Here is a 25,844-nt window from a genome sequence, read left to right as displayed (position 1 = left end):
TTCTCTACTTTTTATTCCAATCACTTATTTGTTTTGCGGGGAATTGTTTGAACAGGGAAAAGAGGTATGTGATTGTCTTGGTGCCATATACCCCATTCCCTACCCTACCCTCAATATACCTGTAGAACCTGTGCATGCACTTATTGACACAGCTATTGTTGTTGAGGAATATTAATATTTTCTTTTTCAACAATGACACAAAACCCATTTCAGCTTGTTGTCACTGCCATTCAAGTACTTGTAGAGGTGCTTGTTAGATTCAAAGCTTGCAACAGTTTTGCCTTCATTATTGAAGAGCAGACACAAGTACTTAGGCAGTGTGTTTATTTGTCCAAAGCATTAAGCTAGTATGTTTGGAGAAAGCAAGGTGAAAAACTGATTTTCCTATATTCTAACGATGTACTTTGCTTTCTAAGAGCCTACCACAAATTATCCCAGAATATAACAGCATGTTTAGTGTGTTTAGTCATTTACATTTACTTATCCTACTCAGTAATTCATCAATCATGGAGATGTACATTTCAGTAAATCCACCAAGTAAGTTTGGTGAGGGTATTTGTCATCCTTCCTGTTTTTAAACAAATTTGCTTTGGACCTTTCAGCACACATAATGGAGGATATGAGCCATCTTTCACACTATGACTATGCCCCTTGCATTTCAGCAGAATTCCTTTCCCTGCTGCTCCAATGAAACTTTAAACCAGTGTACCTGACTCCAGCCCAAACGTGTTGAAATATTCTGTTACAGTTTATTTTCTCTTGAGTTTTTGATCCTGGTTTATCCATGTACAACCCTAATTCTCCAAAATTTAGGATGCTGTGTCAAATGTAAATTTAAAATATAATACTCTAAATTGTGAGAATGTTGAATATACAGTAATATTAAAACATTTAGAGGCTTAAGGCCAAAAATCAGTATTGGCTAACCATGACCTTCAGGTCTCAGGCATTTAGAACAGGAAGATTCTGCCATGGAAATCGCTGAGTGGAGTCTGCAGCACTTTCAGAAATAATTGTCTGTGAGCACAGTTCACAGTGTCAAACACAAATGTCATTTAAAGCTTTATCATAAAAACAACAAGAAGCCACATATGAACATGATTCAGGAAGTCTCTGGGCCTGAGCTCATTTAAAATGGACTAAAGCAAACTGGGAAACTATTCTGTGGTCAGACGCATCAAATGTGGGCACCTCAACCTCTTGGAAAAAATAGCACAGGGACCATATGGCTTATTATATGTGAGGAGTTCAAAAGTCTGCATCTCTGATGGTATGGGAGTAGATTATTGCCCATGGCAACAGCCGCTTGTACATCAATGCTAAAGGTATATCCACAGTTTATAGCGGTCACTCAAAAACTGATTCTTTACCCTCAATAAACACCAAGCGAAGTGAATTTATTTAAATAATGAATCATTAAGAAAAGTATACTTGGTTTAAACTGAATATATACCAATCAAGTACATTTAATTTGGCCAGATTATAATAAATGTAACATTTCACATTGTACGTTGTACTATTATATGAAAAATGCACGTATAATTAAATCAGTTAAAGTCAGGAACTTTTTGCTTGTTTGTTAGTTTATATGTTTGTTTTCGTTGCCATATGCTCCCTTCCTGGAAGCATCTCCTTCAGGGAAAGCCTTCAGGCATTTCAGCAAGACAGTGTTAAACTGCATGCATCTATTCCAATAGCATATCCTGAGAGACTCAGGAGTGTCAAAAACCTAGCATCTTATCAGACAAGAATGGCATAACATTCCCCTCCCAAAAGTCCAGAAATCTGTCTCTTGAGGTTCCAGATGTTTACTGACTGTTGTTAAAAGGAGATGGGAAGCTAAAGTGATAAACATGCCTGTCTCCCAGCTTTATCGAGACATGTTGATTTGATATGTTTTCCATGTTATTTTGTGGATAGAATATAAGTTTATGACATTGGAAATTGTTGCATTCTGTTTTTACTAATATATGTTACACAGCACCCTTGCTTTGGAATTAGGGTTGGTTTTCCTCTCATGTAATCACCAGCTTTAACTTGACTTAGACTTTGCACTCTAATCCTAATAACTGGAATTAAGTTATAAAAATCATTGTAAAACTGCAGCAGTTTTTTTTTAACTATTTTGTGAAAAAAGTTGAAATGATATGTTAAGAAAATAGTTGAAATGTGGAGATTGCAGTTGTTTCAAAAAAACTGCCACAGCTGTTATATACCCTCCACAAAATGCCTTGGGTAGATGCTTACATTCTTCTTCAGAATCTGTTTTAGTTACAAGGAATTTTTTTCTCTATTAGCACATAAATACGATGTGGTTATAAGTAAAAGGTCGCAGCAGATGGCCCCGCCCCTCCCTGAGCCTGGTTCTGCTGGAGGTTTCTTCCTGTTAAAAGGGAGTTTTTCCTTCTCACTGTCGCCAAAGTGCTTGCTCATAGGGGGTCATATGATTGTTGGGTTTTTCTCTGTATGTATTATTGTACGATCTACTGTACAATATGTTGTTGTGATTTGGCGCTATGTAAATAAAACTGAATTGAATTGAATTGAAAGGATGGTGCACAATGCTGCATCTGGACAGAAGGAAAAAAACACGCAAATGTGAAAGAGTGGATTTGTTCAAAAAGAAATTTCTAGCAGTGGACGGATGTCGATGATTACAACCTTGTGTAGTGAAGAATATCTATGTTGTATCACAAGACACAAAGGCTGATCAGTTTGTTCCACTAACTCATCTACACAAGGCATTTTGGAGCAGCCAAGGCATTTTGTTTGAAACAACTTTAATGTCCGGATATCAACTTTTTTCTCACAATAGAATTACGACTTTAATCTTGAAATTTCAACTTTATTCTCAAAATGATCTTTTTTTTTTCTTAATGTGGCCCTAATACTACTTCCTAAAAAGTCCATGCACCCCAAATGAACAGTCTTTAGTTTTATTGTAGTTTCATGGTAGTAGAGAGAATGTCATTAACATTAAAAATAAGTATTTGAATTCCAAGCAAAAGATGGGCAAGATCAAAGAGCTGTCAAAGGACGTGAAGACTGTAGACCTGCACGAGGCATCAGCAGAAGCTTGGTGAGAAAGTGACAACTTTTGGTACGATTATCTGGAAATGACAAAAATATAAAATGATCAGCTTCATGCAAGATCTTGCCTCATTAGTTGAGGATGATCATGAGAAAGGTGGGGGCCCACCAGGTTCATTTTTAAGTTTGAGGGGCCAATGGATGGGGGTATGAAAAGTCTTGGAGGACCTCCTGTAGGACATTTGTGGAGGGATCTTAAGCTTTGAGTTCCCATACAGCAGCCCAGAAACCTAAAGGATTTAAAGAGTTTCTTCAAAGAGGAGTGGGTCAAAATCCCCTCTTGGTGACCAACTACAGTAAATGCCCTACCACTGTGCTTGCCAACCGGAGTTTCTCCACCAATTACTAAGTTATGTTTTGTTGGGAATCAAACACTTACTTGGCTTAATGAGATGCAATTGATTTTTTTTATTTTGTAGTACTTTTGGTTGATAATCTGTCTCTCCTCATTAAAATGAAACAAACAAAATTAGAGACTGTTCATTTCTTTATAAGTGAGTAAGCTTGCAAAATTTGCAGGGGAATGTTTTTTATTGTAATAAAAAGACTGATGATTACAAAAACAATGACTGGCACTAACTGAATGTGATTTATCCGCTGCTAACTGCTCCCAGTATGCCACCTTCCCACACCACTTCCAGTACTAGAGGGTACATTCGAATTACAGTGTTAAAAGCTTGGTGTGAATAGTCAAACACTTTGGATCCTCAGGGTCCCTCTTAAAAGGCCTGGCAAGAGTAAGGTTGCCTGGAGAAAACTCAGTGTGTTTGATGAGAGTAGCCAGGTTGCGAACAGTCACTGCACTGCACATATTTGATGGGGAGATACAAGTGTGGCACAGTTCAATAGCTCCTTTCTTCGGATTGACTTGCTGAAGAAGCTGCGGGTGAGTGTTTAAGTAGGTCCCTGCCAAGTCTGTCAAGGAGCTGCTGCTGTTTCCTCTGTGGGACAACAGAAAAGCATGTGATTTTTTTCCATACCCGACTCTTGGTGTTTCTGTTCCGAGTGGTGAAGAATCCCTCCCCAGAGATTGTGCAGTAAAGTCGTTGAGGCAACAACTTGATTTCATATGATGAAAAGTGAGTGAGAGCCTTTGAATCTCATTTCCTGTAGAGGCTAAGGATGAAATACATCTCCAGATTCTCAAAGATGTGTCCAGTGGGGATGCTCATGCTGCATTAACTGTCTTCTTCCACTCTCAGCTCCTTACTTTTCTTACCTCTTACTTTTTCCCCCTCTCTCTTCCCCTCTTTCCATCTGAAGGCCTTTGCATGGTGGTCAGATCTGATGGTGGAGCATGCTGAGACCTTCATGTGTCTCTATTCGACCGAGATGGATGCAGCTCTTGAAGTTCAGCCACCTGACAGCTGGGACAGTTTCCCTCTCTTCCAGCTGCTCAATGACTTTCTGAGGATGGACTGTGAGTGTATGGCTATTCAAAAAAGTATATTCAGATATCAGTATGGAGCCTGGAGCAAACCTGGTCTTTGACTGATGGAGTGATTTTGCTAGGGCTGGAGGTCTGAAGGGTGTAATCTAAGGGAACATCCTTAATTACAGTACACACACAGTAAATACACACATGGATTAGACCTTCTGAGCATTATGCTCTGTTTATGCAATGATGAACATAAGTTTTTAATTGCTGAAGATTTTTTCAGTTTGTAGTACAAATAGTCTATTTATTGGACTGTACATACCTTATTTGTGGCAACATATTTAATAGTTTTTAAAATATTTCTGTATTTATCCAGGAAAAAACTGAATGTAAATTTTGGTTGGGCAGTATTTAATGAGAGTTTTTTACTGCCTCTAAAGAAAAAATAATTTTAATAAAAAATTCAACCTGAAACTTTAAAACTAATCCTGATTTCAGTTCCTCTGTGATAGTCTAAATTCTGTACTCAATTTATCCCTATTCAGAAAAAAACACTACATTTAAGAATTAACAACAATATAGTCCAGACTAAAAATCCACCACGATCAAATTGACGACTATGTGCAGTACCATGCTCCCTCCCTCCTACGACGATTTCATTCATATTACTACCACTACTACTTTACTGTACATTTGACTTATTTTTAAGTTGACCAACTTAAATTACTTCATGTTGTTGGCATGTTTAATTGACAGTAGTGCATCACGTTGAATATAATCATCATATGTTGAAATTTGTTCTTGCCATCCCTGGTTATAGGTAAAGATGAGGGCATTATTAAATAGGAATTACACTGCATATTTCAAATGTACTTAATAATCAGTTAAATCAAGGACAGTACCATTGTACATTGTACATGTACATTACGTGAGTAAATGCTCTTATATTCCACCGCTGCATCTTTGTAGGTAAACCTCATTTGGCACTAACATCACTGACAAATCGGTGACAAACAGCAAAAAAAGCATCTCCACACTACTGAGCCCAAACGTTTTTTAACATGTACGTATATTTACAGCAGTTTTGTGTGTGTGTGTGTGTTGGTGTGCGTTGGTGTTGCCGATGGTTGCTGCAGGCCAGTCATCTCTCTAATGAACTGCATACACTTGCCTGCAGGAACACTGTCCATGCAAAAGATACACATCACTGTTCACGATGCAGACTCAATCTGCTAATTGTCCCTTGGGAATGATTCCCCTTTTCATTGTGTCAGCTGGGAGTCAAGGAGAAGATAGAACCTCGTCCACTTATTCAGCTTAACTGACCTGAGCACAAATAAATTATCATGCTCTTTTGTTAGTGTCATGAAATTGGCCTCTTTCTCATTTGCTACATCGTTTCATTGTGTGCGAATTCCAATTATAGTGCATAGCAATGAACATAGCTACACTGGGAAACACTAAAAGAAAGCTTGCTTGCAATAATGCACTGACTTAAAAAAAAGTTATGCATTCTCTATGTGCATTCATAGCTGGCCAAACAAATTATGAACTAAATTATGATTATTAAAAAAAACATTATAAATTTGAACCCTTTTGTAACACAAAAAGTCATAGTCCATCCAACGGGGTTTGTTTTTTGTTTTGGAAAATTTGAAGCGAGAATGCCCGACGGCAGACCCAGGACACGCTGTAGAGATTACATCTCTTGGCTGGCCTGGGGAGGTGTTCCTCAGGTTAGCTGAGGGAGGTGGCTAGGATGAGGGAGATCTGGGTTTCTCTGCTTGGGCTGTTTCCCTGCTACTCGGCCCCAGATAAGTGATAAGAAAATGGATGAATGTGAAGGTTCTCAGTCATCCAGGTCATGGCAATCTAAGCAGCTTAGAAAGAAATGGGTTCAGAGTGGAAGCGATTTCTCTAAGTGATGTCTGTTTTTAGAGTTAACTAAGCAAGCACTGCTTGCCCTGTTGGTCCTGATAGAACGCTACTGGTTAGAAGATATTATATACTAGGTTTCATTGACTAAATTGGACTTCCATAAAAAAGGTCCGAATCAGAAAGATTAAACATGGTTTGATGATGGTCCAAAAAGAAAGGGTGGTTCACTGCTGGGTACAGAAGATGGTTGTTGTGGGTGTCAAGGGCAAAATGCTGTTAAGAGAATGTGGCCTGATGCTTTGTAATTTACCATGCCAGACTGCTTGCTTCCCACACAGCATAACAAACGCACTTTAGAAAAGTATATCATTATAGTGACATGTTTTTGCAGAAGGTCATCTGTTCTTTTGCCCCACAGCGGTGCACTTATGGAGCAGTAAAAAACTGCATTAGTCAGGTGCCAAAGTCAGGCTGCCATTCAAGAAGTTAATGAGGTCTAAAGTCGTCGTAGCTAGACCATGGCGAGCCCTGCAAACACACTCCTGGACACAACACATCCAAATGGACAGCAGCCGCTCAAGTGGCTAATTGGGAGAGGGGCAATCAGGGAACACAACAAACATTGCACCTACTGTGTATCATCGACCTTGACTCCAATGCCAATGCACACAAACACAAACACACATTCTCAGAGGGGGAGAGAAAAACAAAGAGAGAGAGGGAGAGAAAAAGCAGGCACACTGCATGGAGCCGTGAGGCATCACATTAGCACACACTGGCCTCCATTTTATCTCCTGTGGTCTTTGTCAGTGTTGCCTTTTTACCAGTTGGGAGCCAGCAGAGTGGGGGAAATGTGGCTTGGATTCCAATGTCTTGTTTAGAAAGATTGAAAATGCTGTGTCATTCCCATTATTGAAGTGCACAAACAACAACCTCCTTTGTCACTATTCATTATCAGGGATTATGATTGCTTTCTGTGCCCTTTGCATCTATCTTGCGAACAAAGAAAAACAGTAATGCAATAGTGACAATGGGAGCTTTTACAATCCCTTTGAGGAAGTCTGCAGTGATTAAACCACAGGTACACGCTCATCAGCCACTTTGTAGTTACATCTGTTCAAGTGCTCATTAACACAACTATCTAATCAGCTAATCACATGAAAGCAACTCATTGCATTTAGGCATGCAGACCTGCTAGAGAGACCTGATGAAATCACCTGCTGAGTATCAGAATGGAGAAGAAAGGAGATTTAAATTTAAAGAAGGGAGATTTATGGTTTATTTCAAAGAGCTGCTAAAAGCGTTCAGAGTCTGCTGACGACAAGGAAGGTTGTTTCAAAGTTTAGGAGCCACAATCTAAAATGTAATACAAAGGTAGGGACACAGCGGTGTAAAGCACACCACCACTGGATTCTAAAGCAGTGGAGATGTGTTCTCAGAAGTGACGAATCATGCTTCACCATCTGGCAACCCGAAGGATGAGTCTGGAGTTGGTAGCTGACAGCAGAACAGTACTTGTCTGACTGCAAGCTGACAAAGTTAAAATTTGGTGGAGGCTGGATTATAGTGTGGGATCGTAGGGGATTGGAAACACCTTTGGGATAAATTAGTGGAGGGCTTCTTGGCCAATATCAATGTCTGATCTCACAAATGCACTTCTGTAAGAATGGTCAAATATTCCCATAAACATACTCCAAAGCCTTCCGGAAAGCCTTCCCAGAAGAGTTTAAGCTGTTATAGCTACAAAGAGTGGGCATATTAAATCCTATGGATTAAGACTGGGCTGACAGTATCAACTTCATATGCATGTGAAGACAGATTAGTAAATACTTTTGGCAATAGCGTGTAGAATAAGAAAGAAGAACTGGACCAATGACTAAGCTCTGAGGCATCTCACATATTTGAAGTTATGACAGTGACATCTAGGTAATATTACATTCTGAGGAGTCTGTCAGATATGTATGATGGGATTGGTTGCAGAAATATTAATCCAGTTCTGTAATCTTTCAAGATGAATGGCGTGATCACCAGTATCGAGAATAAATCGAGGAGAATTAAAATATTCGCCTTTCTCTAAGTGTGTATAATATTAAAATATTAATATGCAAAAATGATAAAAATATAGTTTTTGCAGACCGGATTGGAACAAATATGGTGTTACCCTCAACCAGTCCAAGTAGCTGATAGGCAGCAACTTTCTTGAGGATTTTAGAAATAGATGGAAGTTTAGAAATGGGTCTGTAATTGTCCAAACCAGTGGGGATTTTTTAAGCAGATGAAATGATGGCTGTATTAATATTTATTAAAACAGTACAAGCCTAATTAGAACCATGGATCACTACTCTATAGTGATCCATGGTGATCGGGCTCTTTTAAAATATTTGGCTCATTTGTCTAGGCCAGTGTTTCCCAACCGTTTGGAGCCACGGCACATATTTCACATTAGAAAAATCACACAGCACACCACCAAACAAAAATGTCACATATAGATCATTTTTCCCCGCACACCAGGCATAGCGGAATTGGATCAGTTTGTCCCTAGTATACCTTTTTCGCTTTCTTCTGACCACTACTCATGCTAGGGCCTTCATCTGGGTCGGGGTTTTCTCCAGGGACCAGGTCAGATGGATTACTTTTTCTTTTCAAATACTTAACGCAGCGCTTAATAGTAATAGATGTCTCACTCACAGCATGACTATAGGGCTTTGGAGTTGACGTCACGCCGCAGTGCATTGTGGGATCGCGGCGCCATGTCAGAAGGCCACAAATCAAAACAAAGCAGGACTGCTAGAACCATGCTTAAAATCAGCGCAAAAGACAAAGGGCTGTATCGCGACTGATTGCGCCCAGACGCCAAGAGACGGTACTTGGAAAAAATAGCGTGCATTGGTAATGTGGACCCGTATGAAAAAAGGCAATGGAGTGGAAACCCAGACAGCCTACTGCCGTTGTCCTATCCCGATATCTTCGCGTACCTTGTCTGTGGAGTCAGCGCATACACGGCATTATAAATTCCTGGAGGCGCACATCTAATTCACAAACGATTGGGTACAAGATTTGGCCGTTTTTAAGCCTCCACGTTGCGAGTACATTGACCATATGACCAAGATTCAGCCAGAGGTTGCACATAACATTGACTTCTCCTCAGCAGCTGCCCCAAAAATTGCTCTAGATGAACGATTCACGATTGATGCCAGCTATTTACATGGCCGTTGCCATGTAAATAGTTTGCATTTCATGTGTACCTGCACATGTACTTGCTAAGTACATGTGAACAGATCTTGAATAAAAACAAAACAAAACATACTTTTCTTTTCTGTTTTATTGAAACCACTTTACAGAAAGTACAATTATTTACAATGAACTGTACATGCAACACAGCAGTTTTATGAATATTCAACAAGAGCAAGTTTCATTTGGCCCTGGTTTGACAACCACACTGGGGCACATATTCAACAAAACACAGCACACCTTAACAAAAGCAGTGTTGTGTCTTCACCCTCACATGATATGAGTAATCGGATTGGCATTGTAGTGTGTAGCATTTTGAACTTGTTACGCAAACTACCTATTACTTGCTCAACATGAATTCTCAGGTGGGCAATTGCTCTCATTTCGTGCCGGTCCGAGTTTGACACAGGTATGTCGTTGTGCCCCATGTGCAGCGTTGGAGCCCAGTCTGGATTTGTTACATCCATTTCATATGCTGGTTTGCCTGCAATAATGCCAAATAATACGCTACTCCGTCAACATGACGTGGTTCTGCAGCATCACACATTAGGATGTTTTATCTAATTATCTATGACATCAGCACATTCAAAATAACACTAAAAGCCTATTAAGAGAGATATGAATTCATTTAGAACTCACCGGAAAGAAAATGCCGCGAGCAAACCAACAAAAAATTGGGGATGGCAGAGAACTCGATATCCGCTCGTCTGACCGCTGCAATCCAAGCCTGACGTCTTCGTTTAGTAATATCGGATACATGACATCCCTCCCGTTGCCTCCAGGAGGGGAAACAATGAAAAGAGAGCCCATTTTCCAGCTTTTTGCCTTCCCTATCATGTGATCTAACGTTGCAACCGACAACACAGCACGTACGAAGCATAGCTGACGCTTCCGTGTGCTTTGTTTGGCCTACTGTCATGGCGGGAGGGGGCGTTGCCCGTGACATCACGCTCCAAAGCCCTATTATGTAATTTCTTCTTCGTCTTCTTCTGTTTTACTTGCAGTTGGCAACCCATTTAACTAGCGCAGGTAGTTGTACTGCCCTCTAGTGGAAGAGAATGTAATTGTTCTGCCCGTTACTCACGCCGATCGCTTCCCCATTTCTCATTTTACAAATTCTGCACTTAGCTTTGAAGTCTCCAATATCACTGACATGCAGCCAGATGGAGCTCCTTTTCTGTTTTTGCATGTTCACTTTTTCCCAATGCACTGGCACCTGGCCCGTTCAACTGCACTTGCTGTCTTCGGAACATCCTATGCACATAGTCCTGCTTTAGTTTGTGTCAGCCCCAAGCCCACATTTTTTTTTCCTGTGAAGAAACTGACAGATGTTAAGATTCCTTATATTGTTTCTGTAGGAAACGTAGTTGGAGTAACCTATTGTGATGTAAAGTAGTTGGGTGTGCTTGGAAAAAGAGATGCTTAAACTTGATAATACTGGGACTTTAACGACACCTTAATTTTGTATAAAATTGTGCTGATTGTGTCTTATAATCATCTTGTTACAGTGTTTTATACATACAGTTTTTTATTAACACTCAAAGAGACTGATAATCAGAATCAGAATACTTTATTAATCCCTAAGGAAACTATGTGGGTTACAGTTTCTCAAAGACAGTAACATTAACAGACTGTAACATATTGTATTATTTAATTAGTTTAGAGTTTACAAATTAAAGAAATAGCACTAATATATACAAATCACTCAATTATAAATATCAAGAATGATAGATAATAATCGAGAGACATGCAGGAACTCTTTAAGATATTTGTGAAGAATAATGTCATTTGGGCAGTAAGAACTATGCATGAGAAACTATATTCATAAATTCAGTCAAGAGAACAGAGTGAGACAAAAAGAAAACCCTAACAATAACAGACATGGCCGAAACATCATGGCATCTTTTATTCAGTTTAGTTCAATTTTACTTATATATTTATTTATATAGCGCCAAATCACAAAAACAGTTGCCTCAAAGTGCTTTATACTTTGCAAGGTAATGTAAAGACACCAAAATAATACAAAGAAACCCTCAACAATCAAGTTTAGGGAGGGGCAGCCATCCACCCATGGCCGGTTGGGGCTGAGGGGAAGAAGAAAGGCACATTGTGGAAGAGAGAGAGTAATATTAATGGTAGCACTTTCTATTACAGCTCGGTTATGAAGTGGTAATAGTAGTGTAACAAGGTAGAAACAAGAATGTAATGTGCTTAATTAATAAGTTATTACACAGAAGGTACCACAGGTAATTGAGTGGTAATAAGTAGGAAACAGAGATGCAAAATGCAAAACTGCCCATCTCTATTTAATAACATATTAATAACCTTTTAAATACAAACTTAGAAACTGTCATGGGTGTTTTCTGTTAGTCACCGCAGGGTTTTGTGTTCTAAGCAGGAATTTAATACCATGGTACTGATAACTGAGTCTGGAATGAACAATAAACACAAAATGCTAATAATTAAGGTTTAAAGAATAATACATATGAACACCTTAGATTTGCATAGGCCTTCATCACTGGTTGACCTCTAACCATCCAAAGATCCAGTCTCTCCTGCAGGAAGTAGCACCAAGCGGTCCGCTTGCATATTCAAAAAATTTGAAATATATTTGTGTTAAAGCAAGCATGATATCACTGGCAGGTCACTGAGCAACAATTTCACAGATGCAGACTGTCCTATTTAAAAAAGAATAATAAAATAAAAAATAAAACGAACATTACAATTTGTGAATTAATTATTATTACATTCTTGTTTCTCCCTTGTTAACCTATTATAACCACTTTATTACCAAGCTGTGGTTACACATTATTGCCCCCAGTTTTTGGGCCCTTATTACACTGAAATTGATATAATTGGATAAGATCACTCAACTGCAACCAGTATTGCTGGCACAATATTACCCGGATATTAAGTATGATTACTTTGGTAATTGAGTAGTAGTAATTTAGAAATTATTACACATTATTATGTTCTTGTTTCTGTCTTGTTACCCTACTATTACCACTTTATTACTGACCTGTAATAGAAAGTGTGACCATAATAACTAATAATTAAATGCAGATTGGTGGTAAGCATAAGTAAAAAAAAATGTGAGTGAAGAAGAAACACTCAGTGCATCATGGGAAGCATCTAGTGGACTGGGCCTATTGCAGCATAACTAAGGAATGAAAATTTTAAGGCAAATCTTAAGAATAAAATTTGTAATTATTTTTAAATTTTTAAATATAAAAATTAGTATGTGTCTCCCAAATCCAAACTGGGTGTCAGAAGAGAGGCTTGAAAGCTAAAGGCTTTGCCTTCCATTCGACTTGTAAATATTCTAGGAACCACAAGTAAAGCAGTCTGAAAGCGAAGTGCTTATTGGGGTGATACAGTACTATGAGGTCATTAAGATGACACAGGGCCTGATTATTCTAGACCTCATATGTGAGGAGTAGGATTTTCCTTTAGATCTGGGATATAACATGGAGCCAACAAGCCAATATAGGAGAAATCTGCTCTCTCTTTCTAGTCTACTCTTTCTAGTCCCTGTAAGTTATTGAAGCACAAATTAATGGTAGGACTTCTTTGAGCAGTCTTGTAGGAATGAGGTCTAAAAGACACGAATCTGCTTTAAATGTGCATTTGAGAGTTATACCACGTAGTCAAGTATCTCTGATCTGAAGTTAAAGGATAAAAGTGGAGGAATTATATCCTAAAATTTAGCTAAAGTACTTTCACAAAGACATATACTGCAAAGGAATGTATTCCCCACTGCTTTATAATCCATTATTGTAATTTTAAATGACAAAAGTGGGTTTTCAGGAAACACTGTTAAGTTTCTATGCCATATGTCAGAACAAGATCCAGAATGTGATTAAAGTGGTGGGTGGGTTCTTTTACATTTTGAGAGAAGTGTCAACATGAGTCAGCATCTAAGTAGTAGACATGGAGGTTTATTTTTACATTGCATGTCTTATAGCTTCTCTGCACTCGCTTTTTTCAGTCATGTCGTTTCTCCATCAAACTATATAGCTTAAAAAATGTGCTTACCTTATACTAGAAATCCAATAAACCGGTCAGGTTCTATGCTATTTTGTCGCCTCCTTGTCTATTTCTCTCCCTTTTTCTCTCTCTTTCAGATAACTTGTGCAATGGGAAGTTCCACAAACACTTGCAGGACCTGTATGCCCCCCTGGTAGTCCGATATGTTGACCTGATGGAGTCTTCCATTGCTCAGTCTATTCACAGAGGCTTTGAAAGAGAATCATGGGAACCGGTTAAGTAAGGATATCTTTATTTAATTTACCTTTGCTCATTTTTTCTTTTTCTTGAGGATCAAACCATATTGATTGGCACACATCCATTAGCCTTGCTTTGTAGTCCTTGTCAGTAACTTTTGTAGCATAAGAACATGCTTATTTTTAATACACAAAATGCATTTAATCCATAATACATATACAACTGAGTTTATACAGAAAATGTTGTCTGTTTCTGTGCCCACAGAAACAAGTCTGAACCTGATTTCAGATTTGCTTATCCCACAAATGCCTTGTGTAATTATATGTCACTTTCCACACTCCTGCCACAGATACGGTACTTCACGTTCTCCCTATAATTCTATTGTGTAACACCAGTAAGGACCATCTCTTATCTGCACCAGATTTCCACCACTGTCAAAAGTTTTAACTCATCACCTTGAATCTTATTTTATGGAACAGGAAGATGCTCCAGGGAGCCAAGGCTAGCAAGTAGTAGATGAGGGACGGGGCAATTATGTTGATGGGCCAAAAATGTCAGTGTGAAATGATGCAGACAACTCAGGGCAAGACAATAAAACTCTGGCCTTAAGCCCTAAGCAGAACAGCACATTCCTGTGAATGTTCCTGATAAAAGTTTTAACTATGCGTCTATTGAATTTTAGTCTTGTAGACTCCACATAGCTTATTTAGGCTCAGCCCATGGATTAAGGGCTGGGGTAGGGGCTCAAAATGGGCCCTACCCTGGGCCTTGCTTCAGGGTGAGGCCCCAGTATCTGTACTTCAGGCAAGGTTTCTTGATTCCTTGTTCTCATCATCAGAGGGTTTTTTCTTTAATCACAATCTTCAGACCTTGGCAATATTAAGTGGAATATATGGATAGTACCCTTCAAATGTCACACTGGCAGTAGTTCCCCTTTTCAATGAAGGGGTTAGGAAGCTGTGCTTTAACATTGGGGGACCGCAATTGTTAGGAAATTACATGCCTTCTCATGAATGCAATGCAAAGCTTGTTCTGTATTTCTGGCAAAAGGTCACGGCATGTTCATGTCAGGTATTGCACTCAGTCTGCAAAATCTACAGATTATGATACTAAGTGTACTGGGGTATTAGTAGACAGGTGGCACGAGACCCACAGGCTCAGGCGACATAACACCTATAGCTCAGGCTCAGGTGGGGGGGTACTCACAAGCTCAGGGTCCAGCAACTGGGGCTGCATCACACGGCATGTAGTCTCCTCAGGCTGGGGCTGCTCAACAAGGGTTCCACTGGTTCTGAAGCCTTCTAAGCTCTGGGAAAACACAATGAGCAAAGCAGAAGAGAGACGCTTTATATGCCACTATCTAGGGGCAAGAAAGTACAATAATAAGGGTTAAGAGTGGGTTAAGGGTTAAGGGCTGTTCCATTCTCCAAAACCAGAATCAAATTCACAGTTGAAGGTTAAGTTGACGCGTTGAGGCTAGACTAGCTCAACCAATCAGGGGAGAGACTTGCAGAATCACTGTTCGGCCAGGGCTGTAACAGAGGAATATCAGGATGCGGAGGCTATGGCTGCACAAGGAACAAGCCACACTGGAATGGTAAATGGATTGATTCTTATATAGCACTTTATACAACATTCAATTCAATTTCAATTCAATTTAACTTATATAGCGCAAAATCACGAGTCGCCTCAAGGAGCTTTGTCTTTATATTGTAAAGTAGACCCTACAATAATACATACAGAGAAAAGCCAACAATCACATGACATCCCCCCACCCCCACCCCCCAATGAGCAAGCACTTTGGTGACAGTGGGAAGGAAAAACTCCTTTTTAACAGGAAGAAACCTCCGGCAGAACCAGGCTCAGGGAGGGGCGGGGCCATCTGCTGCAACCCGGGGTGAGAGAAGGAAGACAGGATAAAGACATGCTGTGGAAGAGAGACAGAGATTAATAACAAGGATGATTCAGTGCAGAGAGGTCTATTAACACATAGTGAGTGAAGAAGAAAGACCCAGTGCATCATGGGAGTTCCCCAGTAGCCTACATTCAGTGTTGGGAAGGTTGCTTTTAAAATGTATTCCACTACAGATTACAGAATACATGCCCCAAAATATATTTTGTTACGTATTCTGTTAAGTTACTCAGTGAGAATAACGTATTCTGAATACTTTGGAATACTCAATATCCGTCATGCTTTATACAACTACATGAATGTACTATTGCGATTTATTACTATTACTGAAGGCTACTCGCATACCAATACCAACTAGATTTTTAAATCTTAACCCTTTTATGCATGAATTATGACAACCTCAATCAGGATTTTTTTTTCCTTAAGTGTAATTATTCATCTTTAGGCATGAAAAAAAGATTTCTGAACTTCTTTTTGTAAACATGTACTTTTCAAAGAGTTGTTTACATGTCCACTTAGGTGGACAACATACATTTTGACTTAGGAATTTGACAGTCTCCAATGTAGTGGTTTATGTGCAAGTATGCCATCAACACTGACACAAATACAAGACAATAGCCTCTGAATAGCTGCCCACTGTAGTGACCAGTATGCGTGAAAGGGTTAAAGAAATCTACTACATCATGTGTCATTTTTTGTGTCATCTATAATTTCCATTGCAAATATTAATGACAGTTAAATTAAGAGGGGATGGCAGTAAAAATGTCTAAATGTCTGCAGTCTATGAACTAACCTCAGTGATCTTCATTAATAGTAATAAAAATCACATAGCAATAGCACATCGTAGATACTGAAGTTTCACCCATCCCATCCTTCTTATGAAGTGGTGTTGGAAATGCATTACTGCACTGCTGGCTCTGGGTCCATTGTGTAACTGACTCCACCACCATTAAAAGGACGCATAATTTAGAGCCTCTTATTACGTGTTTTGTTTGGGTTTGCAGCAATCCAAATCAGAGAAACTGTATTAATTCCAGATGGAAATTGAGTTAAAAAAAAGATTAAAAAAGTAAGCTGTGGGTTGTACTCAAACCTGGGCAGCCGCTATCAGCCATGCGATATATGAATACATGCTTATCCAACTTAGCTAAACCTGCGCCTGACTGCGTTTGATCACCATATTGGAGAAGGCATAGAAAGGGGATAGCCTAACATATGAAACAGGAAATGACCGCTGTGTATTCTATTGATTTCAACAAAGTAACTGTATTCTGAATATCACCTATTTAAACGGTAACTGTAACTGAATACAGTTCCTGATATTTTGTATTTTAAATACATAACGCCAGTACATGTATTCTGTTACTATAATTTGCACCGATGTTTTTTTTGAAATTCTATACGTGAAAAGTGAGCGCGAGAGCCCTCGGTGCGCCTGCTTGCTGCTGAAGTCAAAGTAAACTTTATTGTCATCTCTGCTATATACAGTACAGTATATAGAGAGACGAGATGATGATGCTCCAGTTACAGTAGTGCAAGTAAACAAACAATAAATATAAGAAGAGTAAGAAAATAAATATACACTTTAGGACTAGGGGTAAAGAGATCAATAACAATTTAAAGTTTAAAATTTACAGTTTGATGATTTAAAGTCTCACACACAACCTGTCGAAAGGGGAGGGGCCAGCTGCGTCCAAATAGAGCACATTTCATTCATAATGATGTAAACCCAAGCCCATTATGTATTCATGATTTGAATCCTGGGTTGTGCAAAATCCCAGAAATAAACCCTAGACAAAGCGAATCTGTGAACTAAGGTGTAGGTCTGTTAGGTTATGTTGTGGTGATCCTCAAGTTGGGGGATGGGTGTTCATACTGGAGTGCAAAATTAAAACCAATGGAAGATGGACGAGAAAAGTTCAAAGCCATCAGGTCCTCATTTTAGAAAAAAGAGAAAAGAAGAGGAGGAGAAACGAGCAAAAGATACAGGTAAGCAGATGTGTCATTGGATAATGGCAGGTCATCCTGAAACAATCAGAATCAGAATACTTGATTAATCACTAAGGAAATTATGTGGGTTACAATTGCTCCAAGAAGAAATGGTAAAAATAGTAACAATAACAAACTAAATTCCAAACCAGGGGTCGGCAACCTTAAAATTTCCTCAGAAGTCACTGTGCCATATGATTGCATTAGCAATAAATTTAATAATGCTCTATACTAACAATTACACACTATATAGAACAACTTTATAGAATTATATTTGTTCGCAGATGTTGGCAGCTATCAGCGAATAGTTATCAGCTATTTTGAAACAAAAAAAGACTTTTTATCCATAACAGCAAATGAACTGTACAACAGAAAATGCAAATGCTATTTATGGTCTCCTCACAACAATGATAAGAAAAATAAACTGGGCCAATACGGCATGTTTGTTAATACAGAGATACACATGTTAATATGATCTCTGGTCTCCCACTCAGAGACACAGGTCTCCGAGTGTCCAGCATTCAGACGGCTACCTGAGGACACTCATGTGAGAGAAAATCTGTTCACACAGATATGTAGAGCCAAATACTGTCAATAAGGCCTCTGCAATGTTCTGAAGACAGTTACACGTGTCAGGTAGTGATGTCCAGCAGGTGAAAATGCAGCTCCATGAACATGCACAGCTGTGGATTCCAGCTGCGTTTGTAGTTCTGCAAACTTTGACCCCCACAGAGTCGAGCTTTTCAGTTCAATCAGCTGCATTTCGATGTCCTCTGTGTCCAACCAGTTAATGCGAGACAAATCCAGCTGCTCATTAAAGGTTTCTGGTTTGATCAGAAAAGAAAACACTGGTCCATACACCTGAAAGTCCCGAAAACGCATTGTGAATTCTGTCTCGAGTCTACGGATGTATCCGTGGTGCTGATGCTGCGCTGAGCGGACAGCTCCTGAAGCATTTGAAGTGTCGGAAATGTGGAATTTTCAACATCGCTTGAAAAAACTGCCAGCTAACAACGTCCCTCTCACCAGTAGGCTAAGTTATTTTTAGCCAATTACAAGTTGAATCTGGTAGTTTGTTAGCTAAGATACCGTTATTAAGAAGCGGCACAACTAATGTGTCTATGTGAGCTAATTTGCGATGTGCACTGCTGGCCCGGCCATTTATTTTTTAATGCACCTCCTCAGATTAATTCACTGCGTGTCGTGCCCAGGGCTGGACTGGGACAAAAAATCAGCCCAGGCATTTTGACTAGAGACCGGCCCCCCAGGTATTAAAGCCATAAAGCCTTTGAATGAAAACAGACGCTGTTGTGACAGTGATGTACACTGTCTTGTTGGTATATGTATGATTTCTATACATTTGACATCAGATAAAAACTTGTAAGATTCATATTATTTTCATATTATTTCATAAAAACAAGACATTTTAAAAGAGAATAAGAAAGAAAAGTATTTCTTTGTGCCCCCCCTCTCCCTGTTAATGCCCTACCTGGCCCCCTGGCAAAACTTTGCTAGAGCCGCCCCTGCACAGTTACCAGCTGTCAGCTACTTAGAAAAGGATCCTGGTGTTATTTGTCTCTCAGAAACAGTTCATAACTTCAACTCATTCATGTCACCTAAAAGGTAAACCTGTTTCTCCATCACCTGTTCAGCTCTGATGATTCAGTAAGGACATCTCCTGGTTTCATCTTCATGTTTCCCTCTCACCACATATCCAAACCGATATCATGACCAGCAGCTTTTACAGCTGTGGCTCCAGCAATCATCAGCTGATACTAGAAATTAATATTAAATAAATTCTAACAACAGCTGATCAAGCTTAAACGTGCTGCTGTTGTTTAGCGCGACATCCACTGGTTTCCTCTTTCTGGCGCAAAGTGGGCGATAAACAAACAAGAGAGAAAAGACGATCAGCTGATCATTGATCAGTCTCATGATTGAGGTAGCAACAGGAGAGGGAGGGGGGAGAATGAGAGAAGAAGAGGCACCTGTGCAGCATAAAGGTGCAGAATAACTCCAGCTTTGTGTCTTTTTCCAAAGACACAAAGCCAAACTGTGTTCCTTTTCAGCTCAATACGAAACGCGTAATATTTTCTCTGAATACGAGACGATTCAGTTTTTTACGGGACGGTTGGCAACTCTACTAACTAACCTTATGAATAAAATAAAGTTGACTATCAGTAACATCATAGCACCCACCCAGCTGTATAGAAACTCCGTCATGCTAGCTAGTACGCAGTACGAGTTATTGTAACTGACTGTAAAAAGTCAGCACAACGAAAATAAACTCCACCTAAACTTGGTTTATATCTGACCCAGATAGACTGCAGGTCATAACTTCTTACCTGAAGTTCAGTTCACCTGACACTCGGACTGGCGGCCGCCTCGGGTCTCTCCTCCTGCCTCCCCTTTCCCTCATCCACCTGCTGGCCTCTGTGGAAACTCCATCACAGCCACCACCAAACAACTGAGTTATTTTTACACATCGACCAGCATCTGGACAATCCACCACCTTTCATTGTTTAACCGTTACTAAAAAGAAAAAAAAATAATAATAATTATCGGCCTGTCCAGCGTGCCCACAGTTGCCGACCCCTGCTCTAAACAATACATCATGTTACAGATTTTACACATTTAAGAAATAGCACTAATATATACGGATCACTCATTTATAAATATCAAGGATTAACAGAGGTGATTATACATCAATATCAAGAAAATTGACAAAAATATTCCAGAGTAGAAAAAAGCGTGTGTAAAAAGGGTGTAACTATTGCAGTTTTTACAGTGTATTAGACGGAGGAGTTGTACAGTGAGATGGCCATAGGCAGGAATGTGTCGTTCAGTGGTGCTTTTTGGTAATCTCAGTTTAGCCAGTACGTCATGGAGTGGGTGGGAGGTATTATCCATGATTGTCCTTATCTTGGATAACATCTGCTTCTCAGACACCACCCTAACAGAGTCCAGCTCCATCCCCAACACATTACTGGCCTTGTGGATCAGTTTATTTAGTCTGTTGGCATCTGTGACCCTCAACCTGCTGCCCCAGCATGCAACAGCAGAGAGGATAGCACTGACCACAACAGAGATACAACATAACATTAGTTAGTATGGATAGTGAAAATTTCTGTTTACGTTTGTTAGTCACTTGGCTATGATAGTAAACAGTAGACACTGATGTAGCTTAATGAATCTATAATTTCTCAGTAACTTTATCCCTGACCTGTCTGGTGTGTTCTTTGGACTTCATGGTGTTATTGTATTCTCTTAGACAACCTCTGAGGCCGTCACAGAGCAGCTGTATTTGTACTGACATTAGATTACACACAGGTGCACTCTATTTAGTCATTAGCACTCATCAGGCAATGTCTATGGGCAACTGACTGCACTCAGACCAAAGGGGGCTGAATAATTACACACACCCCACTTTGCAGTTATTTATTTGTAAAATATGTTTGGAATCATGTATGATTTTCGTTCCACTTCTCACGTGTACACCACTTTGTATTGGTCTTTCACGTGGAATTCCAATAAAATTGATTCATGTTTGTGGCTGTAATGTGACAAAATGTGGAAAAGTTCGAGGGGGCCGAATAATTTTGCAAGCCACTGTATGTGTGTGTGTGTGTGTTTATGTTTGTCTGGTTAAATTCAGTATGGTTCCGACAACAGTTTTTACAATAAAATATGTTAATGTATAATCTTTAATATGTTTTATGTGATGGTGGGGGGTTGGGGTGGAGGGGCGGCAGAGGGGGTGTTCGCCCAGGGCACCAAACAGGCTAGGACCGCCATTGCGTGTATGGATATTAGAAACAACACTAGATGGTCAAAGTGCCAGCTACTGGTTGAGAGAGAAGTATATCAAGACATTAAGAATAGCCTGAGCTGTTCTTAATGTCTCACACTGCTGAAATGCTTGGCACTGCACAAAGTTAATTTTGCATGCATAACTTTCATCGCATAACATTTCTTTCATAGAATAAAATACTATGTTGCATCAGAAAAATTGCACTTAGTAATATTGCACTTAAGGGAGACTAGACGAAGGCTACCATGGTATATTGGATATGTGTGTGTCTGTTTGCACGTGTGTGGTCATCTGCAGAGACCATGTTGTGGAGTCTGACAGCAGTATGAAGGAAAGACCTGCGAAATCTCTCCGTCCCACACCGTGGGTGCCCCAGCCTGCCACTGAAGGAGCTGCTCAGTGCTGTCACAGTCTCATGCATGGGGTGGGAGATGTTGTCCAACAGGGATGACAGCTTAGCCACCATTCTCCTGTCATTCACCACCTCCACTGGGTCCAGAGGGCATCCTAGAACAGAGCTGGCCCTTCTGATCAGCCTGTTCAGTCTCTTCCTGTCCCCAGGAGAGATGCTGCCGCCCCAGCAGACCACACCGTAAAAGATGGCTGAGGCCACCACAGAGTCATAGAAGGTCTTCAGGAGTGGGCCCTCCACTCCAAAAGACCTGAGTCTCCGCAGCAGGTACAGCCTGCTCTGCCCTTTCCTGTAGAGGGCATCTGAATTATGAGTCCAGTCCAGTTTGTTGTTCAGATGAACACCAACGTACCTGTAGCTGTCCACAGCCTCAATGTCCATACCTTGGATGTTCAGTGGTTGCAGTGGAGGATGTTTGTGCCTGTGGAAGTCTACCACCAGCTGCTTGGTTTTTCGAGTGCTGATCTGGAGGTAGTTCAGCTGGCAGTCGTCCACAAAGTCATGGGTCAGTTCTCTGTACTCCCTGTCGTCCCCTATCAGTGATGAGGCCGACTATTGCAGGGTCATCAGAGAACTTCTGCAGGAAGCACTGGGTGGAGTTGTGGGAGAAGTCTGCAGTGTAGATGGTGAAGAGGAACGGAACCCTGTGGGGCCCCCGTACTGCAGACGACCCTGTCCGACACACAGCCCTGAGTTCTCACATACTGTGGTCGGTAGGTGAGGTAGTCCAGTATCCATGTTGTGAGGTGATGGTCCACTCCTGAGTTCTCCAGCTCAGGAGTACAGAATATACCAAAGTGATCCACTGTCCCCACCACTGTGGATGCATATGCATCAACCCCTTTAGCCAACCCATTGCAAGGAGATGATGTGACTACAGAGGAGCCAAACAGTACTTAGGAGTACTGAAGAGTTTCAGTCAGGTTTCAGAGCTCATCACAGTACAGAAATGGCCTCTGACAGTGGACTCATATGCTTTGTAAAATAGAAAAGTTTTAAGCCTAATCTTAAAAGCAGAGAGGATGTCTGTCTTCCCAATCCAAACTGGAAGCTCTTTCCACAAAAGAGGGGCCTGGAAGCTGAAGGCTTTGCCTCCCATTTTACTTTTAAATATGCTAGGAACCAAAAGTGAGCCTGCATTCTGCGAGTGAAATGCTCTACTGGGGTGATCAGTATCACACAGAAAAAGATAATGAGTTCACTATACTGAAATGGCCTCCACAGTCACCAGATTTCAGTCCAAATGAGCGTGTTTGGAATGTGGTAGAACAGCACATGTGCCTCATGGCTGTGCAGGCGACAAATCTGTGACGTGTGACGTGATCATATCAATATATAACAAACTATGCTGTAAACAATTAATGTTGTTCTGAAAAGCGTGAGGGAGTCAAATCTGTAGCAAGTTGTGTCTATGAAAGTGTCCAGTGCCAATATATGTAGGAATTAGCAGCAGCTTCCAAGGCTTGATCAACCTCCATTGCTACAGAACAATTTAAATTGTTAACCTATTTTGTGTTTACTGAAAAAGGCTTTTTTGTATTATTCTGAAATGTACGTTCAGTTTTGGGTAACCTTACCTTTTTCCTTTTTTTTTACCTCTGGCACTTCACCACTTACCTTTGTACCATTTCAAGCTGTTCATTGGACCTGAACAACTTGAATTGCAATAAATAACTGGAAAAATTGGGGTGTTGTAAAACTTTTGAGCAGTTGTTTACATGTGGTAAGAGTGAAAAACAAAACATGGTGGTCAGGAAAGTAGTCATTATTCCATTTCACAGATAGTTGCAAAATGAAAGCAGTCTCTCCCTGTGCTTTCCTCATCGTTACATCTGTGTGCTGCCATGTGGGAAGCAATGTCCATCAACAAAGCACATAACTGTGTAGTGGTTTTCTTTTTGATGCTAGTATTTTCTTGTCTGCTAATGAATGTAGTAAGCTGGCAGAATGTTTTGGCCTCAGGAGTGGTTAGGACAGTATAACTGAAGTGCAACTTTAATTTATTTTCACCACCCATTCAGGTTTTCTATTAATATGCCATGTGAGTGCTACCATTAAAAGAACTAGATGTAACAATATACTATTCACACATCATCAATAGCACTTTGAAAAATTAAGCTAAAAGTTGTCTGCACTGACAACGGATTTCAAACGTGTGAAACCTACTTCATATGGCGCAGAATCCTGCAGAGTGTGACGCTGTCACTGCAGCACATCCATCTTTATTCCCACATCTGGGATCTTGTGGATACACATTCAAAAATACCAGCCCTATAATAAAGTGCTGAGAGTTGCATCTCAATCTTCACTTCATAGCAACTCTTTCACTCCCCCCCCCCCCCCCCCCAAAAAAAAAAACCCCCACATGTTTAGAATTGCATAAAAAGAGTTTGTTGCCGATGCTTGGGTTTTATATAGTCCCAGAGCCATGTTCATGAAAATGTCATGGCATAGTATGACTACCCTATCTCCCTTGGTGATCAGTCTTCAGTCAGAGTTCAGTCATTCAAGCAGAGCTGCTACTCCTCAATATCGAAAGGAGAAAGTTGAAGTGATATGGGCACATCCAATTTAATAAGCTAGGGGAGGTGGCTGTGGAGAAGAGGGTCAGGGCCTCTCTGCTTAGCTTGCTGTTCCCACCAAGCCTCAGATAAGCTGAAGAAAATGGATGGATGGATTTATACTATTTTCCCTGTTCTACATTAGGTATACCACAGATGCAAGGTCTATTCAGTGTGGAAAAATATGTTCTAAGAATAGCCGCTGTGTACACTTCAGCATTTAGGATTTACAAGATGAGGTTTTCTGCTAAAGGCTGAAACACCAGCATCTTAACATTTACTGTTACATTTACCAAGTTAAAAATGTGGTCAGTGATAAGTGGGAGTGCTGCTAATCCTGGTCCAAGCAGTCCTTGCTTTCCCCCCAAAAAGGCCCTTTTGTCATCAGGAAACTGAGGATTTCATTAGTTCTGGAAAACCTGTATTTAAATCACTTCAGAGTCATAATTATATGCTCTTGAAATTAGCCCAAAAATGCTTTGAGTTTGAACCCCAAATTTACGCAGTTATGACCACAGACATACAAGACATGATATGTCTTTTGTCTTATTACTATTTTACGCATTGTACATGAATTGTAAATGAAGTCACCATAAAAGTGATTTTTGTCTTTTATTTTTTTGCATGAACATACACATAATGTCTAAAAATGTGTTTCATTTTTCTACAGTAATGGCTCAGGGACATCAGAAGATCTCTTCTGGAAGCTTGATGCTTTGCAGACATTCATCAGAGATCTCCACTGGCCAGAAGAAGAGTTTGGAAAACACCTTGAGACCCGACTGAAGTTGATGTCTAGTGACATGATAGAATCCTGTGTCAAACGGTAAGATGAGGTGTGACTGCTAGAAAACAGTTGTAGTGTATATATTGTAGTAGTGATATTTGAATTGAAAATGGGTTTGAAACATGACCATGGGCAGAAATCTGTGCCATCAGAAACTGAATTTGAATAAGTTAAATTCGAATTTGAATTGCTCGGATTGAATCTGAATTGTAACTTGAATAAATGCTTTTACAAACTGAATATGAATTAGCCTAATTTAAAATTCAATTTATTGGTTTGAAAATGATCATCACTAAATTGAAATAGAATTTTATATTTTGTAAATGAATTCATTTGCTTTGAAACTGTATTTTATCCTTTAAAAATTCAGCTCTCGAATAATTTCAGATTCACTTCTCACCATTCAGTTTCAGTTCCAAAATTCAGTTTTTTGGGACTTACATCTGGTGCCGGTTCAAGAGTAATCGAGCTCAGATTAATAGAACTACGTTTTACTAGCGGACCGAAAGTGTTACTGACGGGAATCTACAGCATCTTGAGCTGAATTCAGACTTCAGAAGTCATTCGTCAT

The 25,844-nt window shown here is 39.9% G+C and overlaps 1 protein-coding gene across 2 annotated transcripts in view; it reads left to right on the top strand.

The window, feature by feature from the left end:
- The window catches only part of cadpsa (Ca2+-dependent activator protein for secretion a), a 318,715-nt gene that overhangs the window by 214,033 nt on the left and 78,838 nt on the right, over positions 1-25,844 (top strand). For both annotated transcript variants that reach the window (XM_063474914.1, XM_063474915.1), the window contains 3 exons: positions 4,354-4,510; positions 13,702-13,843; positions 25,157-25,312. In XM_063474914.1, coding sequence (XP_063330984.1) covers positions 4,354-4,510; positions 13,702-13,843; positions 25,157-25,312 — 455 coding nt within the window. The remainder of the gene's footprint in view (positions 1-4,353; positions 4,511-13,701; positions 13,844-25,156; positions 25,313-25,844) is intronic.

This window comes from Pelmatolapia mariae, linkage group LG5, assembly GCF_036321145.2.
Source record: "Pelmatolapia mariae isolate MD_Pm_ZW linkage group LG5, Pm_UMD_F_2, whole genome shotgun sequence".
Lineage (NCBI taxonomy): Eukaryota > Metazoa > Chordata > Actinopteri > Cichliformes > Cichlidae > Pelmatolapia > Pelmatolapia mariae.
The sequence above is the reverse complement of the archived record's forward strand: the minus strand, read 5'-3'. Positions and strand labels throughout refer to the sequence as shown.